Consider the following 22,102-nt stretch of genomic DNA (forward strand, 5'->3'; position numbering starts at 1 on the left):
GCTGCAGGCTGCTGCAGCTGCTGACTGGCTGTCAGAGCAGTAAGAACTTTTTAAAATTCTAAGATTAGATTCCCTACAGTGTGGAAACAGGCCCTTCGGCCCAACCAGTCCAAACTGACTCTCTGGAGAGTAACCCACCCAGATCCGTTCTCCTACATTTACTCTGACCAATGCACCTAACACTACGGGAAATTTAGCATGGCCAACTCACCTGACCTGCACATCTTTGGACTGTGGGAGGAAACCCACGCAGATACAGGGAGAATATGCAAACTCCACACAGACAGTCTCCTGAGGCTTGAATCGAACCTGGGACCCTGATGCTGTGAGGTAGCACTGCTAACCACTGAGCTGCCATGCAGGTTAAGTGTTCAGTACTGCTGCCGGGTCCCCCAGAATTCTCCCCACTGCTTAACACCACAAAGGTCACAATGGTGCCCTTTACTGTTGTCATGGTTTAGCTAAATTGATTCCAGCCCACAACGCAGGTCACTTTTTTGTTTGTGCTGCAATGCCAACCATTGTTAGCTTTGCATTGGGACATCTTATTACCCCCATCATCTTTCCTTTTTACTGGGTGTAAGGACCTCCTCGAGTTATAATAGTAGATGAAAAAAGTAGTGAATCTTCAAAGACCATTGCATAAAACAAGATGTACTTTACTGTATAATGGCTATTTTGATCTGTCAGTCACAGATATTAGTGAACATCGAGGCAATATAAAACATTATTTTCATTCACAAGCTCTTTTCATCTCTCTATTCTCATTTTTCTCTTAGTAAGCTGTTCGGGAAAAGTATTTGAACTTTGACTCAACTGAGGTTTCTGAATCCTATTGCACATTTAAGTACCTAAAAGTGCATTTCTTCTGCCCTGTATCAATCTCAAGGGAGCAACAAAATGCCATCTTCATAACCTCTTCAATTCAGAATCGTACTTCTTTATTGCAAAACCATATAACATGTTGCTTACCCGAACACTAAACATCAGTGGCTAGACTTTATAACTAGAATAATGTTGAAGTCAACAGTATTCATCATTATAATGGCAAAAGCTGACAGCAATGTCTGTTGTACACAAACAAACATGCAGTTAAATGCGCCAATCCAGAAATTGCCGTCACGAGATCCCCAGCTTCTCTACAGGGGATGCTGGTACTTGTGTTTTCCCAGAGGATTACTCCTGGTACTTTGTGGAATTTGCTATCCTTCCCAACTTGTCATAATGGGGTAAATGTTGTTTCAGGGAATTTGCTGACACCATTCCTCCTTAATCTTTGTTTTGTCTTGGGAATATTAAATGATTAGTGGTAGAAGTTATACCAGGCGTATCTACAGAGACACTGCTCTTGGATAAAGAGGCATGGTAGCAATAAACACAACTCCAGTACTAGTGCTCATGAAATCACTGAGTATATAAATAACTATTTCTTTTCAGTAAATTATCTCATCACAACAGATGTTTGTAACATCCATTAAAGGCACTGATATCATGCACAACAAGGTCCATATGGGAAAGCTGGTGAAGTTTACTTCCTCTTGTTGAAAACGTATAGGTTTTGCTTCTCCAACAGGTGCATTTCCACTTTGTACATTGAGTTTGCATTAAACAAAAGAAAAGTTTACCCCCTATGAAAAGCTGTTGACTCCTAATGGAATAACGTTATTAATATTTCAATCTTTTTAAAAAAAAAATCAGTTCCAAATGCATATCTGCCAGCACCAAAATTAGGTAAATGATTGCTTAAATCAGTATGCAGGAAATGTCAACAGACCCTGGCTATCTTTTTTGGGCTGCAATAAAGAGAATATAATGCTTCTGAAATTAGTGATATTGGGAAATGATTAAATGTACATTAAAATGGCCTGTTAAGAGTCATCAGTATGCATTGTAAGTGATATTGTGCTATGCAAATGTGACTACTTGAATGGAGTAGAGAGTACAGGAGGAATAATAGTTTTGGTTCACTTTCTTTCTAGAACCTTCCATGCACAGGACAACCCCAGAAAGGGATGTGAAGTGAAGAGTTTTTTTTAATATCCCCAGCCTCACCTGAACCAGTGTAGACTGGTTGAATGGCTTCCTGCTGCACAGTAACAATTGTATGGTTCTGTAGTAGGGCAGTTAACCTGAAACAGCTAACCCACTTGACCTGACCAAATGGAATTATGCAAGCAAAGAAATGAAGATTTGCATTTCTGTAGCTGCTTTTGTGACCACAGGATGTCTCAAAACACTTTAAAACCAGTGAAGTAATTTTGAAGGCTGATCCCTGTGTAATGCAGTTGGTTCCACAACACGATTAAAGAATTTAGACCGTTACTTGTAGAACGTGAACTTTCCTTACCAGTATTAGCTATGATGCAATTCCGGCCCCATTAGCTCAAATGGTGTGGCTGTTGCATAATCTTGTTATGACACAAGATTGTATGAGAACAAAGCTATCGAGTCATGTCAGAACCAACTGTATTGGAAACATTGCAGCAGGTTTTCACACAGCTGTCTGTTTGTTGTGACGCTGATGTGAGGGGTAAATATTGTCTGATTTCTGAGGGAAAGCTTGCGCTTTTCTTTGAAATAGCGTTCTGGGGCCTTGGAAACTGACACACCTCAACAGTGCATTAACACCAAACTTGTTTTTTTTTGTTCCAGTCCCAGGTGAGCCAAGAACCGAGAACCTTCAGACTCAAAGGTATCAGTGCTACCAAGTGAGCTGTGCTGACTTGTGTACCTGCCCCAACTCTGTGGGGTCTTCTCAATATACAGATCAGACTCTAATGTCTCAGCACTCAATCTGCCACTTTAAATTGAGACTTGAAGAAGCTAGCAGTGATAACCTTGCCCGCCCAGCTCAACCTAATCGATAAATAGGCAAAAAGCCCCAAAAGCTGAGTTCAGAAATTTAGTAAAACAGTTTGTCTGCCTCTTTTCTGTCTTGGACTGCAATTCCACTCCTGAATCACTTCAGGGTTTATTCAGAGTTTAGTCTCCAGGGATAGCTTCTTATCAGCCGATAGTGAGCAGCAGGCAGCTGATTCCCACTCTCTTCTTCCCCATGAAGTCAGAAAGCTGCATGTTAATGAAATCCAGCTGTTAAAATGTAGCAACGCTCCCTGCAATAGCTCTTAGGCCACCCACCCACTTCGCTGTGCTCCTGTCTGGGTGTTAAGATTGAAACCATTGACATATTTTTGTACAGAATATCGTTTGACCCTTACCACTGCCAAGTATAAGCCCACTCATTTATTTCCTCATCTTTCTTTCTCATCAAATCAATCCCAGTTTCTACATTTAGTCCATAATTTTTAAAAAATATTCCTCAAGTAATCTGTATGAACAATGGTAGTAATAAATAACATTTGGAAATTGTGGACATTCTGCATGATCGTTTGCTGATCCACCAGTCAACATTATGACAAATCTAGCTTTTTTAAAATAAAAACCCTTGAAATCAATGTTATATAACATTTAAAGCTGACTGGAATCATATGCCTGGAAAATTAGACAGACTGAAATGTTAAAATAGGCAGTTCCATGTTTTTCACTTATTTTGTCTCGACTTTGTTAACTTTGATCTGTAAGTTGTAAAGCAGATCAAGGTCATATTAAAATTCAGTTTCCACAATTGCTAGAGACAGAATTTCCATATGAGACATTTGAAAGGGTATACATTGGAGGCAAGGGGTCTTTTGAATAGCAGAGCAGGCTCAATGGACCCAATGACCTACTCCTGCCCCTAGTGTGTAAGTTTTGACCCTATTCAGCAGTTCCTCTGCAACAGTCTAGTGTACACTGTGTGATTCTACAAAAGAAGGCACATTCAAAGACTGTCGAAAAGGTGTGTTAAGCTGTGCCTCTGCCAACTAAGGTCCTGGCGCACTTACCTGGCAAAGAGTGTGGGAACCTGTCCTCTCATGGAACGGGTCTGCAGAGAGGCAGGTGCAGAATTGTGCCATCTGCAATCAGAATGGCTGCCATGTAACATGAGTCTGTTACATCAAGCAATGGTAATGGTCAGCTTAGCCTAAAACTTGGCCGTCGATTCAGGTGGACATATGCAGTGATGACCCACATGAAAGGGACTGTGGAGTGGCCCAATAAACAATGTTTCTTGCAGCCAATGTCATATCAATCCATTTTAGCAGCATCCTATAAAGGGCCATGTGTGAAATTGCTTTGTTATTTTGCTCATTCCCTAGCCCTTTTTCCTGGTTTTGCATATTGGGTTTTAATTCCATCTTCAATTTGTCAAGGTGACTTTCATGGATGTTGAAACATGGTACAGATATTAAAATTTCTGAATATTTGCTTAATTAGCATGAGGCCCAGTTTGAATTGTCCCCATTCCCTTAAAGTTTGGCACACGTAATATTAATCACCCATCATCATGCCTTTCTGAACCTGTACTTGAGATTTGAACCATTTCCTAATCGTTTACAACTGACCTATTTCCATGCCTGAATGTAACACATCAGTAAGCAAATCATCATGGTTCCATGTTGAGCAAAAGCTTCAAAGTACAATATTGAACACTCACTTGCTGTTATAGTTACTCATACAAGATTAATGTTGCTGAAGATTTAGCAATGTTCAATTTTTATGTTACCAAGCAATTACAATGCTAATTATATGGGAGCCAGCCTGTATTCACTCCAGAAGGTGACATTTTAACACATGGCAGTATTATTTAATGCAGAAGCATCATTTCTCTGTTCATGATTCAAAACAGTGTATGTTTAATTTACTACAATCATCCCATGATGAGCAAATTAGATCTAGACCATTTTCTCCAACATTTGTTACACTGTAATCAATGTGCTTGCCCTGTAGACAGAATTGTTTGCAGTTAACTATTACTTGGCCAACTCAGAGTGTCTCACATTCTTAAGTTTTTCTTGCACTTCAGTGCAAAGAACATTTTGTACCATAACTTGTAGTGTAAGTTGACAATCCTATAGAGATCAGTGGGATTTTTTTCGTGAAAGATGGGACTATAAGTTAAGGATTGGGAAGAAGCTGAGAAATCAGCGAGAAATAATGTTACGATGAGGTGGGGAGGGTTAAGATGACTTCCCTCTCTCCCTGCATCTCTTTTTCACCACAATAATTATCTTCTTTTTCATTTGTTTGCCAGTTGGTGAATGCTTACCTATCTTGGCACACATTGGCCAAGAGGCAGTTTACAGTGTGTCCTTTCTGGGCCAGAAAGGTTTGATTGACAATTGCACATAAAATAACAATGTCATTTACACAATTCTTATAGTGCTGAGTGTGAAGCTTAACTCTCTCTGGTGAGTTTAAAAGGCAAATGTAGAAAGTCAGCAATTCTTAAAAATGATGTGGAGGATAAGAGTGAATTATAAATTGCACGAAGCAAATGATGTAATGGTGCAAGTAAATCCATATATTATAGTGATTTGTGACTCATGGTGTGTTTGTTTTATGCTGATTCATGTGGGCATCACTGGCGAGTCCAATATTCATTGCCTAGACAATTTGATAATGGTAATAATGTTGAACTACAGCAGTCATTGATCCCAGTGAATTCTCAATATTTTATAGGGTGAGGAATTCCAGCGTTTTGAGTGACAATGAAAGGTAGAATACCAAGAAAGGGTGGTGAGTTTGATGCCCTTGATGCATTTGATGCCCTTGCCCATCTAGATTGTAAAAGTTGCAGGTTTGTGACATATTGTTGAAATCCTGGCAACTTGCTGCAGAGCATCATGTTGATATAATGTATTGAAATCACAGTGTGTTGAGGTTGAAGAACAGAAAAGTATTTAAGTTGGGGAAAGTAGGCTGCTTTGGATGATGAATTTGATGATGTCCAATTTATTGTGTGTTGAAGCCAACTCATGCAGGCAAATGGAATGTATTCATTGATTTACCACCCATTTAGTAGGTGGTGGAAGTTCTTCCAGGAAATAAATCCCTCACCATGGGATAGTTACAGTAATTACCTGATCGGTCTGGTTAAGTTTTTGTTCAGTAGAGACCCTTGGATGATGGGGATTTCATGATTGTAATGATGTTGAATGTCAAATAGAGGTAGTTAATATTTTACCCAGCACTTGTGTGGTGTGAATATTCTTTGCCATCTAATATTTCATTCCACATAAGCATGGACAGCTTCATCTCTTTAGAAATTGTGAATTTGATCACATTGAATACCAATCCAATTGTCATATTAGAAGATAACTTTGAGCACTGATAAGGGGCAAAATATTGGCAAGGACAAATCCAGAGTGGTGTGGCAATGTTTATCAAGAGCAAATGATGGTCTCTTTTCTCTTGATGAGGGAAGGCAGCAAGGTGACTCTTTAATGAATTATGAAAGGCTCTCACAGAATGGACATGTGTCAATGTGTAAAACTACAGGGTATCGATGTAAGATAGCCAGGGGAATTGTGACACTTGAGACACACTCTTACAAGAAGTGGCATTCTTTGAATTTATTCTTTCATGAAATGTAGGTGCTTGCTTTAGTTGTCCATTTCCACATTGCCCTCGAACTAGGTGATTTTCCAAAGCATTTCAGGATCAATCATGTTGCTGTGGATCTGGAGTCACATGTAGAAAGGCCAGGTCAGGTGAGGATCTATTTCATTTCGAAATAACTTTTGCAAAAACTCCACCTGATTTACTACAATTGGCAGTTTCATGGTCTTAATTACTGCAAATTGTTTCCACTTTCAACAGAATTATTAATTATATTTCAATTCCACCAGTTGCCCTGGTAGGATTTGAACTAGTGTTTCCTAAGCTTCAGTCTTTAAATTACTCAATCAGTGATGATGTTACCACTGTGTCACCATCTCCCCTGATTGAGCAGATTGATTCACATTTAAGGGCAGTCTAAATAGGTCGACTTGAGTGAAGGGAATATAAGGCTGTTAGGTGAGGATCCCGAAACGTCGATTTTACTGCTCCTCGGATGCTGCCTGAACTGCTGTGCTTTTCCAGCACCACTAATCCAGAATCTGGTTTCCAGCATCTGCAGTCATTTGTTTTTACCTAGTTGAGAGTGGCTTAAGTGGAGCATGGTTGGGCTGAATGGATCTTTGTGAGCTGTACATCCCATATAATCCTTTGTATTGGGCTGAAGCAATTGGTTTGCTACTGCCCCAACTAATTTTATTTGTGCTACTTGAGTCTCCAGCCAGTGGAGAGTTTTCCCAGTGACTTTTTATCATTCATGTGATGTGGATGTCACTGGCTAGACCAGCATTTATTGTTCATTCTTAATTGCTCTTAAGAATGTGGTGGTGAACTGCCCTCTTGAACTGTTGCAATTTCTTTGGTGCTATTAAGGAGGGTGTTGCAACCCTTGACTCAACAGTATATTTTATTGTGGCTTACGTCTCATCTCGTTGTGTGCCTATGTCTCTGCTGCCATAATCCTTCCAGATTGTCCGAGTCAAAAGTTTAGAAGGTGCTGTCTAATGAGTCTGGATGGATTTCTGCAGTGCATCTTGTAGATGATGCATAGTATTGCTATGAAATGTCAGAGGTGGAGAGAGTGAATGTTTGTGGATATGGTGCCAATGAAATTGGCTGCTTTGTCCTGGATGGTGTCAAGCTTCTTGCGTGTTGTTGGAGCTGCACCCTTCCGAAGAAGTCAGAGGTATTCCATCGCATTTCTCCCTTCTGTTGTACTCTGACAGCTTGATGCTGCATTCAATTTAATGTTACTTTGATGTGAGGGCAACTCATTCAATTTCTCCTTGAATTCTACTATTTTGTCCATGTTTGGTTGGATGAAGATTGCAGTGTGATCCGGAGCCATGTCATCCTGTCAGAAATGAGAATGTTTTAAATTTCTGAATTTAAAAATGGATTTTACTCATAAGTAGTAATGTGTTGTGAACTCTCCTTTATTTTCCTAAATTTGGTTCTCTCTTTATAGAATTGAGTAGTACTTTTCTTCACCTCATGCTTTTTATCATTACATCTGCTGCAACACAGAACCATACTTGTGGTGTATTATCCCTCAGGCACCCAAAAGGGACATTAATGGCATATGAACATTTTTAAAAATCTGGATAGCTTACAGTTTTTATAGATTATGTGCTGCACTATTCATTTGTCTCTCTCTTTTCTATTGTGTCAAATTTTAGTTTCATTTTAAGCAAATGTTACTCCAAGCTGGTAACACACGATATAAAACACACAGCACTTACCTGGCATTTGCTGTAGAGAACAAAGCAATTTCATCCTAAAGGATGAATATTCAGTGTCACAAACTTGGACCAAGTTGCTTTTATATCTCCTATATATTAATCAACTTCATACACTAGCAGAAGGTTGACATTATTGTAACAAACTAATAACAATCTATTTCAGTTTACCACCAAAAGTGAGGCAAAATTGCAAGAAATTTGGGAATACGTGCTAGCAAATTTAATGGAATTCATTCAAGTGCAATTAAGTACTCATTTCAAAAAATTGTTGAAAGCTATTTTCCTCTGGGGATGTCTGACCTACTGTGATATTGAACGGGAAAGGATTTTGACAGATTTTCTTAACTAAAAGACAGATTAAAACTGAGCATCATTATCCAATATCCTGTACAAGTTTCGGTACCATTCATTGTACAGCTGTCACGCAAATGCCACAGGGCCCATATTACATTTTTTTAAAGAGGTGAATCGGTCATTAAGGTTTTTTTGCTACTGTAAATCTGCTCTTCAGAATAATTTCAGCAAAGTTATAGAATTTGGAACAAAATTTTAAAATTGTTTAAGTTTTTCTTAATTCACTTCAGTTATTTGATCACTTTGCAGGTAGGAACTTTAGTTCATGAATTTAGAAGGACATTGGCCAAATGCTGATAAATGGGACTAGATTAATTTAGGATATCTGATCAGCATGGACGAGTTGGACCGAAGGGTCTGTTTCCATGCTGTATTTCTCTATTACTCTTGTAGTAAAATGAACAGCGAAATTTCACATTGAACATTATCACAACAAATGGCACGCTAACCAACAGAATGATTAATTGACCCCTGTGTTTTTAGGGAGCTGGCAGGTACTTGTACCATTCAGAGAGCCAGGCCAAATGAACTGTCTTGAGATCTGGCTGAATCTCAGGGCCAGAACTGATTTAAATGTTTTGACTCTGTTTTCCCAGTCTGCAGAGTGGCTAGAATTTTAACCCCACACCATTGCTGTGGAGTGACATTACAAAAATGGGGAGAGCACGGTCGTGGTTGGAGGCTAATGTGGTTTGAATGGGGGATTTGGTGAATAAATTGGTGCAGTGAGGAGGGACTATGGAGAGATTGGGAGAGTTATTGATAGATGCAGGCGTGCATGTTGAAGAGAAAACAGAGGCCATGGATGGATCAATAGGAATTGAATTGCAGGGACAGAAAAGGGTTATTTTGAAGGATAGGATATAAAACAAAATATATAAAGCAGATGAATTCCTCTGGTCCACACATAAAGCTGAATAAACCCTAATTTCTTTCATTATATCTGCCCTTTAGCAGGTTTTCTAAAGCCATATAGATTAAAGCATCTAAAGAATTATTCTTAGCATCTGGTGGACTGTTTCTAGAGAATTGTGAACTCCCCCTCCCTGCAAAATCCAGCTGAAAGCAAGATAATACATGGCTTGGAAAGGGTGGACGCTAAGAAATTGTTTCTGTTAGGCGAAGAGACTAGAACCCGTGGGCACAGCCTTAGAATTAGAGGGTGTAAATTCAGAACAGAAATGCAAAGACATCTCTTCAGCCAGAGAGTGGTGGGCCTGTGGAATTCATTGCCGCAGAGTGCAGTGGAGGCCGGGACGCTAAATGTCTTCAAGGCAGAGATTGAAAAATTCTTGATGTTACAAGGAATTAAGGGCTACAGGATGAATGCTGGTAAGTGGAGTTGAAATGCCCATCAGCCATGATTAAATAGCAGAGTGGACTCGATGGGCCGAATGGCCTTACTTCCACTCTTATGTCTTATGGTCTTATGGAAATAAAATCGATGTTATCTATGTTTGAAGCTGATTGGGCAGAGATTTCACATTTTTTGAACGGATCTTCTATTCACCCTGCTAGGTTACAGTTCCCACCTTCAAAGCTTCATTAAGCCAAATCTTTGCAAGCAGGTATAATTTTGCCCTCCCTTGAGTTGGTGAGAGAAATGGTAAGGAGGAGAAATAATGGGTGAGTTGGTCCTGGATAGAAATTTTTCGCTATATGACATCAATTAAGTGCTGGGAGAGACTGTGCACACCGGTGAATTAATCACCAGTAGGAGTGCCAGGGTGGTTAGCACTGCCATCTCACAGTGCCAGGGACCCAGGTTTGATGTGAGTCTTGAGCGACTGTTTGCATGGAGTTTGCACATTCTCCCTGTATCTGCGTAGGTTTCCTCTAGGTTTTCCAGTTTCCTCCCACTGTCTAAAGATGTGTAGACTAGGCGGATTGGCCTGGGGATAGGCTAGGAAGGGATGGGCTTGGCTGGGATGCTCTTCAGAGGGTCAGTGCAGACTCAGTGGGCTGCCTGGCCTTCTTATGCACCATAGGGATTCTATGATTCTAAGCTCTAATCAATTTGCCAGTATTGATCCTAAAGTAGCAATTTAATAACCACTAAATGATGTCAATGCACCATTGTCCTTATTACTTGCCTTCCTGGGAATTGGTACAGGGTAAATGGCCTGCAGGGTACGGGGTCTTGTGAAACCCACCCTCTTGTTCCTGATAGACTGGCTAACAATCCATAAAACTTCACAGCGCTGAGGTAGCACCCCAACACTGAATCAATGATTCTGTTATGAAAAATCTGATTTGATCATTGCCATGTTCTCTCTTGCTAAGAAGCTATTCTTCATTTTTAATTAAAGTAAAGGTGCTGCCACTAAAGGGCAAATGGATTCTATCATTTAAACATTTAAAACATTAGTGCTGCTTGTTTATAGAAATGTTAGCATGTTTTCTGTTTTAGAGAACAGCAAAAGGTGCTAATTCACCTGTAGCAATCTGATAATCAGGTTATATTAATTTGACCAAATAGAAGTCATTAGTGACCAGAATGGTGATGCAGCATTGCTAGAACCCCAGTGCAATATGTCATGGTGGATTGTATTTCAGATCCCTCACCTATTCTATTATAGACATGTCAGGCAGACTGAGTCTGTCCACAAACAAGTACAGTAAATGCAAACAGTTGCTGCAGAGCAACATTTGCAGAGATTTGGGATCAGATTGTGAATTACTGATGTGTAAAAAGTGTAAAGTTGGACTGGGTTAGGCTGGTCGGCTTTATATGATATATTGTAATTACCAGTCACCATCTCAGATGATTTGGCCTGCTGACCATAGCATTGCACTTCGAAGCAATTGAGCTATGTTATGAGAGAACAGTTTGCCTATAATTGCAAAGCAGTGTCCAAGTATTTTTAAAGTGTTGTTTCAAAACAGTTTGAATTTGCATTCTTTTGGGTACCGATATCCTATCATAACATACTACCTAAAACAGATTGTTTCAAATTTCTTCTACGGGGACAGTTGATTTGACTCTGATGCCCTGGGACAGATTTTTGCAGACTGGGAAGATTCCTCAGCCATTTTAAAATGGAGAGCCAAGACCCAGATGTGGAAGTCATGCTCCCATTTCTGACAATCCAATTTTTGCCACAATGGGGTGTAGTTTGGGCATGACTGTTGGGAGGAAACCTGAACTCAAGTTCATTTGAACTTGGTGTTAATTTTAAACATATTTTGTTTTGGCTGTTACAGAGGCCTTAACCCACAAAGTGAGAGTCACACATGTATGCAGTAGATGATAGCTTCATGAATGTTGAATAAGTTCTGTTCAACTGTCATGACTGAAGTTCTTTAACCCCACTCTTTAAACATGAAAAGCAAAAGGCTAAAGCTGTCAGTAGGAATTTTAAAACAAAGTCAGGGCACATGGTGTATATTAGGAAATAAATTATTTGGTTTTGCATTTTCAATAGCAGTCCTTGACACTTGAGCAAGGGCTATTTGTTACATAATAAAACACTCAGTCAGTTCCAAAAGCTACAGTTATTTCAGAAGGGGTTCAGAGTTAGCAGTTCTGTTGACCATTTCAAGAGGCTATTAAAGGATTTGCTGTTTTTGATGTAGAATCTGAATACATAAGTGTTTATTTTTGTGGGGGATTTTAAAGCTTCTAATGAGCATCATGAAAACTTTTTACACGATTTGTGTAGGAGTAGAAATTGTATTCCATTTTATTCTTCATCTCCATGCGGCTCATGAAGAGTGTCCATATTGGATATAGTTGGTGTAGCTACAGAAATTGAGTGGGTGATTTGAAGGGGAATACCTTAGGGGGCCTGAGTTGGTATGAAAGTAGTATGGGGGAATGAGGGGCCAGTGAGATTCTGGATAGAGTACATGATTAGCATGGAGGTGTCACAGGTGGTGCGAGGTGTGAGGGCTATAAATTCTCGTATCTTCTAAGGCAACTGACTTAATGAAACCAAGAAGCAAAACAGGCCATCCAATTGTCCACCTGCCTGTCTTTCCCAATGGGAAAGTTGGGTCTAATGTAAACCAAAATGGGTCTGCCAAATTGACTCCAACAAAGTACCTTGGTAACAAAATATACTTTCTACTTCTATTTTCACACCTATGTGTTTCAAGCATATTTTACCAAATGTCAAAATGTACAATTACAACACCCTGTAGTTATCTGACTGACAGAATGGTGACAAATTTAATCATGCAATAGGAATGCATATGGAGGATTACAAAGGAAATCTGGCTGAGTCTATCCATGCCAGTGATTTATAATCCATTCGACCATTTCCCCACCATTCCCCATCCAAATTTCTCATCACTGTCTATTCCTTATATTCTTTAGACCTGCCTGCTTCCCTTTAATTGCCTGTATTCAGTTTGTTTCAACTTCACACAGGACGTAAATGTAAATGGCATAGAATGCCACTTAATCAATTAAAAATATTTAATTTGTGTAGCAAGTTTTCTAGTGACTTTACGCTAGAAAATAAGTTTCATGATATACTCATTTTTTTTTGTATGTAATGATTTGCTTTAAATTGATATGAAAGAAACTTCCACTACATAGTTCTAATTTAGAATCTTGCCACAAATTCTCAAAATTAATGACCGGAAACTATTTTCAATTCAGAACTAAAAACTTCCTAAACCAGTGTGCAACAAGAATAACACGTTTTTTTTAATGTAAAATGATGCCATAATGGGCTTTATTCACTTAATTGAACATTTAATAGCACTACATTTAAATAGATCTTTACTGTAATAACATTCCATCAACGAGGCAACTGGCCTCTTTTAGAGTAGTCATTAAATCGTTGTAAAGCAAGACTCGTCCAGTATTCCTCTTTCTCTCCCTTTTTGAGTTTGATAAAGTTTTTAACCGTAGTACGGATTTTAGTGATTAGTCAAAGACCTGATTCCAATTATCAAATTAAGATTCGATAAACCGAGAAATAACTGACAGCATTAAGAAATGTGGTGCATTAGAATAAAAAAGCGTGTATAAAGATTGAATTGAGAGAAAAGGAAAATTGTGAAAAGATTAACGACTTTGAAGTTGATTCAATAAAAGCTGTAGTAAAAAATAATCTGTTGGAATGATTCCAATAGGTGTTTTTTTTTCCTGAATTGGAGTAGTCGATTGGTATTACAAAAACAATTTTTTTTCATTGAGAAAAACACATGCAACATGTTTAATAATTGGCTCAACTTTCTATGGCACTTTAATTAGTAATCAGTGTGTGAATGATGCAATTTTATGAAGCTCATGGGGGATTGAGAATTAACCATTCTTGGTGCAAATTTCCCAGGCAATAATAATTTGCAATTCACATCTTCCCCAGAAGTTGATGATCGACTTATTAATAATATCAAAAGCCTATAAACTCCCTTTGGCAGCAGAATCTGTGCTATTGTAATGTGGCCTCCCATGACTAGCCAGTCCTTTTACAACTTCATTCTACCTTATTTAAAACAGAACCTATTTGCTTTAGTTGTACCTCTGAAAATGTATTAAAGTATACTGTGTGAGTATGGTATCTGGCATTGTTATAAATGTTTCTGGCGTGTCTGTATAGAAGCTTTATAAAAAATCTAGGAGGCTGTTAAATCACACAAGCATTCTCAATTAGTTTAAATCAACAGCAGTATCAACATATATTGAATTGAAATAATAAACATTTGGGATTAAATAAGCATAAATTTAGGGTGTAGGTTTGCTCGCTGAGCTATAGGATTGATATCCAGATGTTTCATTACCTGGCTAGGTAACATCATCAGTGGCGACCTCCAAGTGAAGCGAAGCTGTTATCTCCTGCTTTCTATTTATATCTTTCTCCTGGATGGGGTTCCTGGGGTTTGTGGTGATGTCATTTCCTGTTCGTTTTCTGAGGGGTCTGGATATCAAACCTACAGCTCAGCGAGCAAACCTACACCGTAAACCTCAACCTGAGCTACAAATCTTGCAATAAGCATAAATTAAATAAAATTTACTTTGACTAATATTCCATTATCTTGTTGGTTGATTAGAGGTGGAGAAAATTGGATAATTTTTAAAAACTTTTAAAACTGTAACTTGCATTTCACATTCAATATCCAGTGGGGTTCCTCTCCAAACGGTATGTTCCTAAAGTTGAAACTAACGTGTCCATATTCCTGATTTACACTTTCAGGAGGTAAGATTAATCACCGGAAATGCAGTAAAAAAAAATCTATCTCTTTCAATTCTAAATGAGAGTAAATCTACAAAAACAGAGCATAACTTTTTAAGTTCAATTGGCGAATATATTTGCATATGTAAATGTGGCTCATTTGGACATTTGACAATCAAATTTCCATACATGTTGAGCAATAAACTCAAATAAAAAGCTAGAAGATTTGCCCAAAAACAAGAATGATTGACACAGATTGCTTTTAATAATAAATAACTTTCATTCAGCATACAAGTTCACCTTGTAAGTTTGCCTCAAGATAAAATATCAATTGACATGAAATCTACTGGTTTCCAAACACAAAGTGACACAATCTATGATTTCATTTACAAAGTAATTCAAAATATTAGTAAACATGTAATTCCAAGGCTTGAATTATTAAAGGTTATGCAAAACTTAAAATTAATGTTTTATTTTTGTAGGTCATTCTTTGCCTACAAAATATTGGAATTACAGGCAGAAAAGATTTTTTCAATATGCTTATTTTATCCTGTAAATTGCTTTGCCATTAATATTTTAAGCTATAATGCTGATTTGAATTGTTAAATTCATTATCTACTGTCCTCCTCCTGCAATAATTTATGATTGCATGCATATAAATGTCAATATAGTTTAGCCTCAGCACAAACAGACATGAATTATTCCTGCCTATTCCAGAAATTAACCTGTCCTGAATGGAGTTAACTCATGCACCTTTAGCACTACCTATTTTATTTCTGTTTATGTTTGATGGTTTCATACATACTTCAGTTTTAATTACTTTTCTCAACAGGAAATGTTAGTACTTCTGTGACCATTCTTGTTAAACTGCTATCTGCTTCTGGACCATGATCATTTTCTCCTTGTTACAATTGTTATAGGCATCATTTCATAGTTATCATTTCTCCACTTTCTATTTGCAAAAGTTATTTTAATTTGGCATCCTTTCTCATCCCTCCCAACTCTGGCATGAATGTACAAGCTTAATTGGCAGGTACGCTTCAGCTAGTCACCTACTGTCCTCCTCAGCTATGTGTGAGAAGATTTGCAAGCACACAGTTCAATTACCTTCGATGAATGATCCCTTTTCTTGACTGACAATCTTACCCAAGCCAAAAATGCACCATGTTACAACACAGTGAAAACCTGTCAACATGCTGTCGCTGTTCCGCTGATGATGCCTTAGACAATCCTCAGTTAAAAGGCTTACTTCAATATTTAAGCCTCAATTTTCCAGTGGTGTCATTTTGTTTTAAACTGGTTCCTGTGTATGTTGAAATAGTGCTGATCATACGAAAAGACTTGGTTGTCTGCCAGCCCATGGGTCTTCAGGTCATTATCACTTCTATTTTGTTTGCAAAATAACTTTATCACCCCATAATGATTAGAATCATAAATCTAACTGTAGAAGCTGTTATAGGTAATCTTCTCAGTTGAGCATGTAATATGCTGGTATCAAGATCTCTCCCCACTATTTTACTGGAAACAATTGTCTGAAAAGTTCTGCAAAATCACTAATGAAATCTGAAATAAAAAAAAACTTGATAAACTCAGCAGCTTCATCAACATCTCTTGTTGCCAAGCTTATTGAATTGGGGTAAAAGGTGGTTTTGGTTTTAGAACAGGTTTGTACTGAAATCTGTAAATAATGACGGTTTGTTTTGTACTCAATTCATTTATTTCATCCTTCATTAAAATAGTGGACAGATGATCTTGATAAGGCTTTCTTCATCATTTGTGCAACAATAAATGGAGAAGTCAAATGTCAGATTTGAACTCTGTAAAGTTAATGTGAGAAATCATTTAACATAACCGTAATGTCAAAAGTCAGAAATAAAATCAGGAAAAGGAAACCGAGTCCAAAGTTGGACCTCGAGCAATAATGAACAGTTTCTTTAAAGATAGACTTTATATCTCATATCTGTCTTTTCCATTTGCATCTAACCCCTAAGGTGCTGTACAGATTAAATTGTGTATTTAAAGGTAATGAATTATTACATTTTCTTCAGAACTAATGGATATGGCAATGGATTTAGTGAATGAGAGCATTGATTTTTCACAGCCATGATTAACTCTTAATTAGTTTATTGAAGATGTTGAACTCCACTGATCAGTTACAGTAACTGGGCCAGATTGAGTATGAATTATCTAGAGTCAAAAAGTGTGGTGCTGAAAAAGCACAGCCAGTCAGGCAGCATCCAAGGAGCAGGAGAGTCGACGTTTCGAGCATAAGCTCTTCATCCTCACCTGCATCTGCAGCCCTCACGTTCTTCTTGTGAATTATCCAGTCCAACTGGAAGAATTGGAATTTTATGTGGAGGGGTGAACTGGATGGACCAAAAGGAGTATTCCACCTGTGCTTATTTTTGTCATCTTTGTAGCAATGCATGTAAAATGTTTGCAAGTTTAATCAAATGTTCTAAATATTTTGTAGAAACCTGATAGCAGAGGCTTTTACGATTTGATTTTATTGCTGATCAGTGTAATGAGTTTTTATTATATCTTTTTTTAACTTTATTTTCATTGTTTGTTGCAGTTGGGATGAAAGTAGTTCTGTAAGCAGTGGCCTCAGTGACACCTCTGACAACCTTAGTTCTGAAGATTTAAATGCAAGTTCATCTCTCAACTCTTATCCAACTACACCAGTTGCTTCCAGAAGAAATTCTGGGATAGCGGTAAGCAAAATATTGTTTTAATAACATGATCGAGATTTTCTAAAAAAAAATCCTTCTCTGGACCATCAGGATAATTCTAGGTTAAAGATCACACGACACCACGTTATAGTCCAACACGTTTAATTGGAAGCACTAGCTTTCAGAGCACTCCTCCTTCATCAGGTGGTTGTGGAGGACACAATTGTAAGGCACAGAATTTATAGCAAACATTTAGTGTGATGTAACTGAAATTTTACATTGAAAAATACCTTGCTTGTTTGTTGAATCTTTCATCTGTTCAAGTACCATGATAGTTTCACTTCTTTCATGTATAAGTCACAAAACCTTTTCTTAAAAGTTGCATTCTCAGATTAGCTGTAACAATTGATGTTAGTTAGACCATATGTTGAAATCAGGATAATTCTAGCCTCTGTTGCCAGAGGCTAAAGTTATAGACAAAAAAACTGCAGATGCTGGAATCCAAGGTAGACAACCAAGAGGCTGGAAGTACACAGCAGACCAGGCAGCATCAAGAGGTGGAGAAGTCAATGTTTCATGTGTAACTCTTCTTCAGGAATAGGGGTGGGTGTAAGGGGAGCTGCAGTTAAAGGGTGGGGTGAGGAGGTTTGTGTGGAAGGGAGCAGGGTGGTCAGGTGGCGTTAGGTGAACGCAGGCAGAGGGTACGACCTGATTGGTTGATGAGAAGAATGAATCCAGTTGGTCGTTGGAAGGAACGGTCAATGAGAGAAATGGAAGGGAGGTGGAGAGGCTGGGAAGGAGTTGACTGATGGGAAGGGAAATAATTTGAAATTGGAGAACAGAGTGTTGAGTCCTCCGGGCTGTAGGCAGCCCAGGCAGAAGATGAAGTGTTGGTTCTCAAGATTTGCAGTCTGATTTGCTGTGGCAATGAAGGAGGCCAAGAACTGCTATGGCAATACATTGAAATATTGACTGCTCCAACTCCTGATGCTGCCTGGCTTGCTGTGTTCTTCCAGCCTCCCGCCGGTCTAGAGAGGCTCTAATTATTTCTGTTATTGGAGAACTATTATTTTCAAAGATGTAACAGTTGCTACTGTTCTTGTCTTTATCTTTATCACAAAGAGCCATATGGTGCCTATTTTTAATTTTACTGTCCACTAGCTTGAATTAAATATTGTAATATGAACGTAGTTCCACCTATGAGAAAAGAACCCTTATTTATGTGATCTTTCTCCATCTCCTGTTTTTTTTAATCTCATGTTTTTGTATCAATCATGAAAGAAATAAAGAACTGTGCATTTCTCAAGCTTTTTAACAAGCCCCCTCCTTCTTTTTATTTGAGAATTTTTGCCAAGTATTATATGACTATGTTGTTTTACACAATCCCCTTTTGTTCGAACATACTACTTGGGTGCAAGCCAAGAAGTGTGTTATAACACTTTGTTTTTGGCACACAACAGGACAGTGGCAAAGGGGCATGATTGATGTTGCATGCAAATGGGAAGTAAAGGGACTGAAGCTATATAGTTTTGCACAGGCGCTAGAGCCCACTGTGTCTATGCTTCGTAATATGTAATGTGGAAAGCAGCCAAATAAACATTTATAATCCAGTGTATTATAACAGAAAGCAGAGCAATTTGTACAGTAGTGCAGCTGTATTAATGTTAACTTTTGAAAGACATATATAGCAATGATTATATTTGCTTGTAACTGCTCATCTGTAGTCAGGAATTTACAGTCAAGACATTTACCAGATGCAGCAACGGTACGTGGTGCTTTCTTTAGCACACAAATCTCTGAGTGTGTGTGTATGTAAATTATGGTGTTCCACTTTGAGACTGAAAGAAGATTGTCTTCTGAAACTGCCATCCACTACCTATACTGCAGACGGTGAATGTGGCAAGCTGTAAATACCAATAGGAAAAGTAAGTCTGGACAAAAATAAAGCTGATTTTCTGATGCTAGTTTTTCAGTTGTGAGTTTGGACATTAATCCTGAAGCAAAGTTTTTGCTCTTGCTATGTTGTTTTTTTTTCCAGTCAAGTATAACAATACTGTGAAGAATATTCTTAACCATGCACCTAGACAAACTCTGCTCTGGCTTTTTTTCTTTCTGCTTTTGAAGTGGTAGGACTACAGGGAGCAGTGGACAGTAACCATGAAATAAACAGTAGTGTGTTCATACAACAGTGGAAAGCTACATAGTTTTAGTATGTTGTCCATATGATAAGACAAAAGATATAACTGTAGGCTAAAATTAGTTATGAGGTTGCTGAAACATGTAGTAGCTTTATTATTGTAAGACACTGCACAGGTTCAGTAACTTTTGAGAGAGTGTATATGTCAGTTGTACAAATTAAATTTCAAGCTTTTCAAGTTTTAATTTCGTGAGGTATCAAATGGCTAAGTTACATTCAGTAATGTTCCTGCAATAATGAGTGAGGGAAAGGAGTCAAATAGAGACTGTACTGTCAGGAACAGATGCTTGAAAATTCTGATAAAGTGCACCACAAGTTTAAACATCTGTTGTTGTACATATTGTGGTCTGTTTAAAATACCAGATTCCAATTTATGAAGTATTTCAGTCATTTGTAGCATGTATCCAAGTAACTTGAAACGAAATGGGAGCCCTTAATTGTTATATGTCAGTATTGAAATGTGTTCTGAAATGTTTAATTTACTAAAATGAAACCTTCATTCTAAATATCGTGCATTTATAAATACGAGCTTGCACTTTAATTTTGTCAAAGTTTGAAATGTAATGATCCCACTAACTGTACAAGTGCTTGCGCTCATGTAGAATAGATCAGATGCATGTTATTTTATAAGCAGTTTAACTTTTTTTTGCAGATAATTAAAAACAAAAATGTCGGATTTGTATACATTCCACAGTTAAATAATTTTGAATCAGCCAGAGCAGTGATAGGGTTAAAGACTTTCACTGCCTTTGTGGATAGTCAGCTGTTCATTTTTGACTCTAAGGCAGGCCACAATAAAGTGCTTTGATTCAAACCTTGATTCAAAGTGCCTTGAATGAGGTTACTTGTATAAATTGTAGCAAAGAAAGTCAAGGAAACTGAATGTGTGCAGGCATGCAGCACTAATAGCTGCTGTTAAAGCAACTTGTTCTAAACTAGTGCTGCATTGGTTATTTAATTAAGTAGCTTGGCACTGGACTTTAGCCACAGCTGACAACAGATGAGTCACAAATCTGCCATTATCATAGAGCACCATGTGTCGAGGTGTTTTACTAATTCCTCTATGAAGGAGGGCAAAAAAAGGGAAACAGATTTTCCATCTTCTTTCCAAAAATATTGAATGTGTATCAGTGCCCAGGCTTGATCTCCAACTCTTCTGTTGGCGAATGATATGATTGGTGACAAAGCTGACATTGCAGTACAGTACAGGGGGAGTTCTGTGCTGTCAGAGGTGCCATCTTTTAGATGGGATATTAAACAGATGTCCCATCTGTTTTCTGAGGTAGATGTAAAATATTCCATGCTGGGAAAGCAACAGATTTGTATCTAATGTCCTGGACAGTGTTTGTCTTTCAATCAACATCGGAAAACATGTTGTTTAGTCAGTACCACATTGCTGTTTGTGGAAGTGTGCTGTATGCAATATGGTTGTCATATTTCCCACATAGTGATAGACACACTTCAGAAGCACGTTAATGTCTGTGAAATGCTTTAAGCTGTCTGGTTGTAATGAAAGATGGTATAAATATGCAACTTCTGTAATGGAAGGATTTGCCACCCTTATGTAAAGAGATTACCAAATGTATTGATACAGGGGGAGGCTGAGTGTCCTGGTCAATCTCACATTGTTAGTCTAGGTATAGCAAATGATTAGGAAGGTAAATGGAACATTGAAATTTATTGCAGGAGAAATGAAAAATACAGGTCAGAAATTTATTGCTGTTGTATGGGCCTTGAGTGAGACTGTACTTGGAGTACCATGTACGCTTTTTTTGTGTTCCTGTCTCTTTGAAATAATTTTGTTCGAAGTTCCAAGAAAGTTCACTTGACTAATATGAGGTAAGAACTTTTCTTATGGAGAAAGGATGAGTACTTAGGGCCTATATCCACTGGATGTGGTGTGAGCTGTCTATTTGATTAGCTGACACCATCCATTCTCTGGTAGGAATCTGCAAGGCATGTTTGGTAAGAGAAGAAAACCCCATGATAGTTTAACAAGAAGACACTCTTGTCTAAACAAAATATGATTTATTGCAGGATAGCAGCTAGGTACAAGTTATATCACTTTCATTGATACCACTCCAGAATCTAAAGGTGAGAGCTAAATGTTGAGAGCCACCTTGATCCTGTCTGTCTGTATGACTCTATCGTAGTGGGTGCTGCTTAAAGCACATCTGTGTATTACTCCTTTTCAATGCTTATACCTTTACACAACAGATTCTGGAGAAATCTTGTAGGGGGGAATGGGACAAAGGAAATAGAGAATTTTCCTCTTAGCCATTGTTGGATGGAATTCTGTTCTACAGAAAGCAATGGAAACTGGGTCATTGAATTTATTCAAAACAGAATTAGATTTTTTTAATGACCATTGAGTCAAGAGTTGCGGGAAACATATAGGAAAGTGGATTTGAAACAACCAGATCAACCAGCCAGTTCAATCTTGATCTTATTGGTTTTCAGAATAGGCTGAAAGGACTAAATCTCCCAAATGTTGCATTGCAGAGGAGTCCATTCAACCCATCCTGTCTGGTTTAAATGAATGATTCAAGTGTCTGTTAGTTGGATCATTTC

The 22,102-nt window shown here is 38.1% G+C and overlaps 1 protein-coding gene across 1 annotated transcript in view; it reads left to right on the plus strand.

Moving 5' to 3' along the window:
* Positions 1–22,102, plus strand: part of nav1a (neuron navigator 1a) — a 225,200-nt gene that overhangs the window by 59,298 nt on the left and 143,800 nt on the right. The window contains exon 2 of the mRNA XM_060845494.1: positions 17,238–17,376. Coding sequence (XP_060701477.1) covers positions 17,238–17,376 — 139 coding nt within the window. The remainder of the gene's footprint in view (positions 1–17,237; positions 17,377–22,102) is intronic.

Source organism: Hemiscyllium ocellatum, chromosome 26 (assembly GCF_020745735.1).
Source record: "Hemiscyllium ocellatum isolate sHemOce1 chromosome 26, sHemOce1.pat.X.cur, whole genome shotgun sequence".
Taxonomy (NCBI): domain Eukaryota; kingdom Metazoa; phylum Chordata; class Chondrichthyes; order Orectolobiformes; family Hemiscylliidae; genus Hemiscyllium; species Hemiscyllium ocellatum.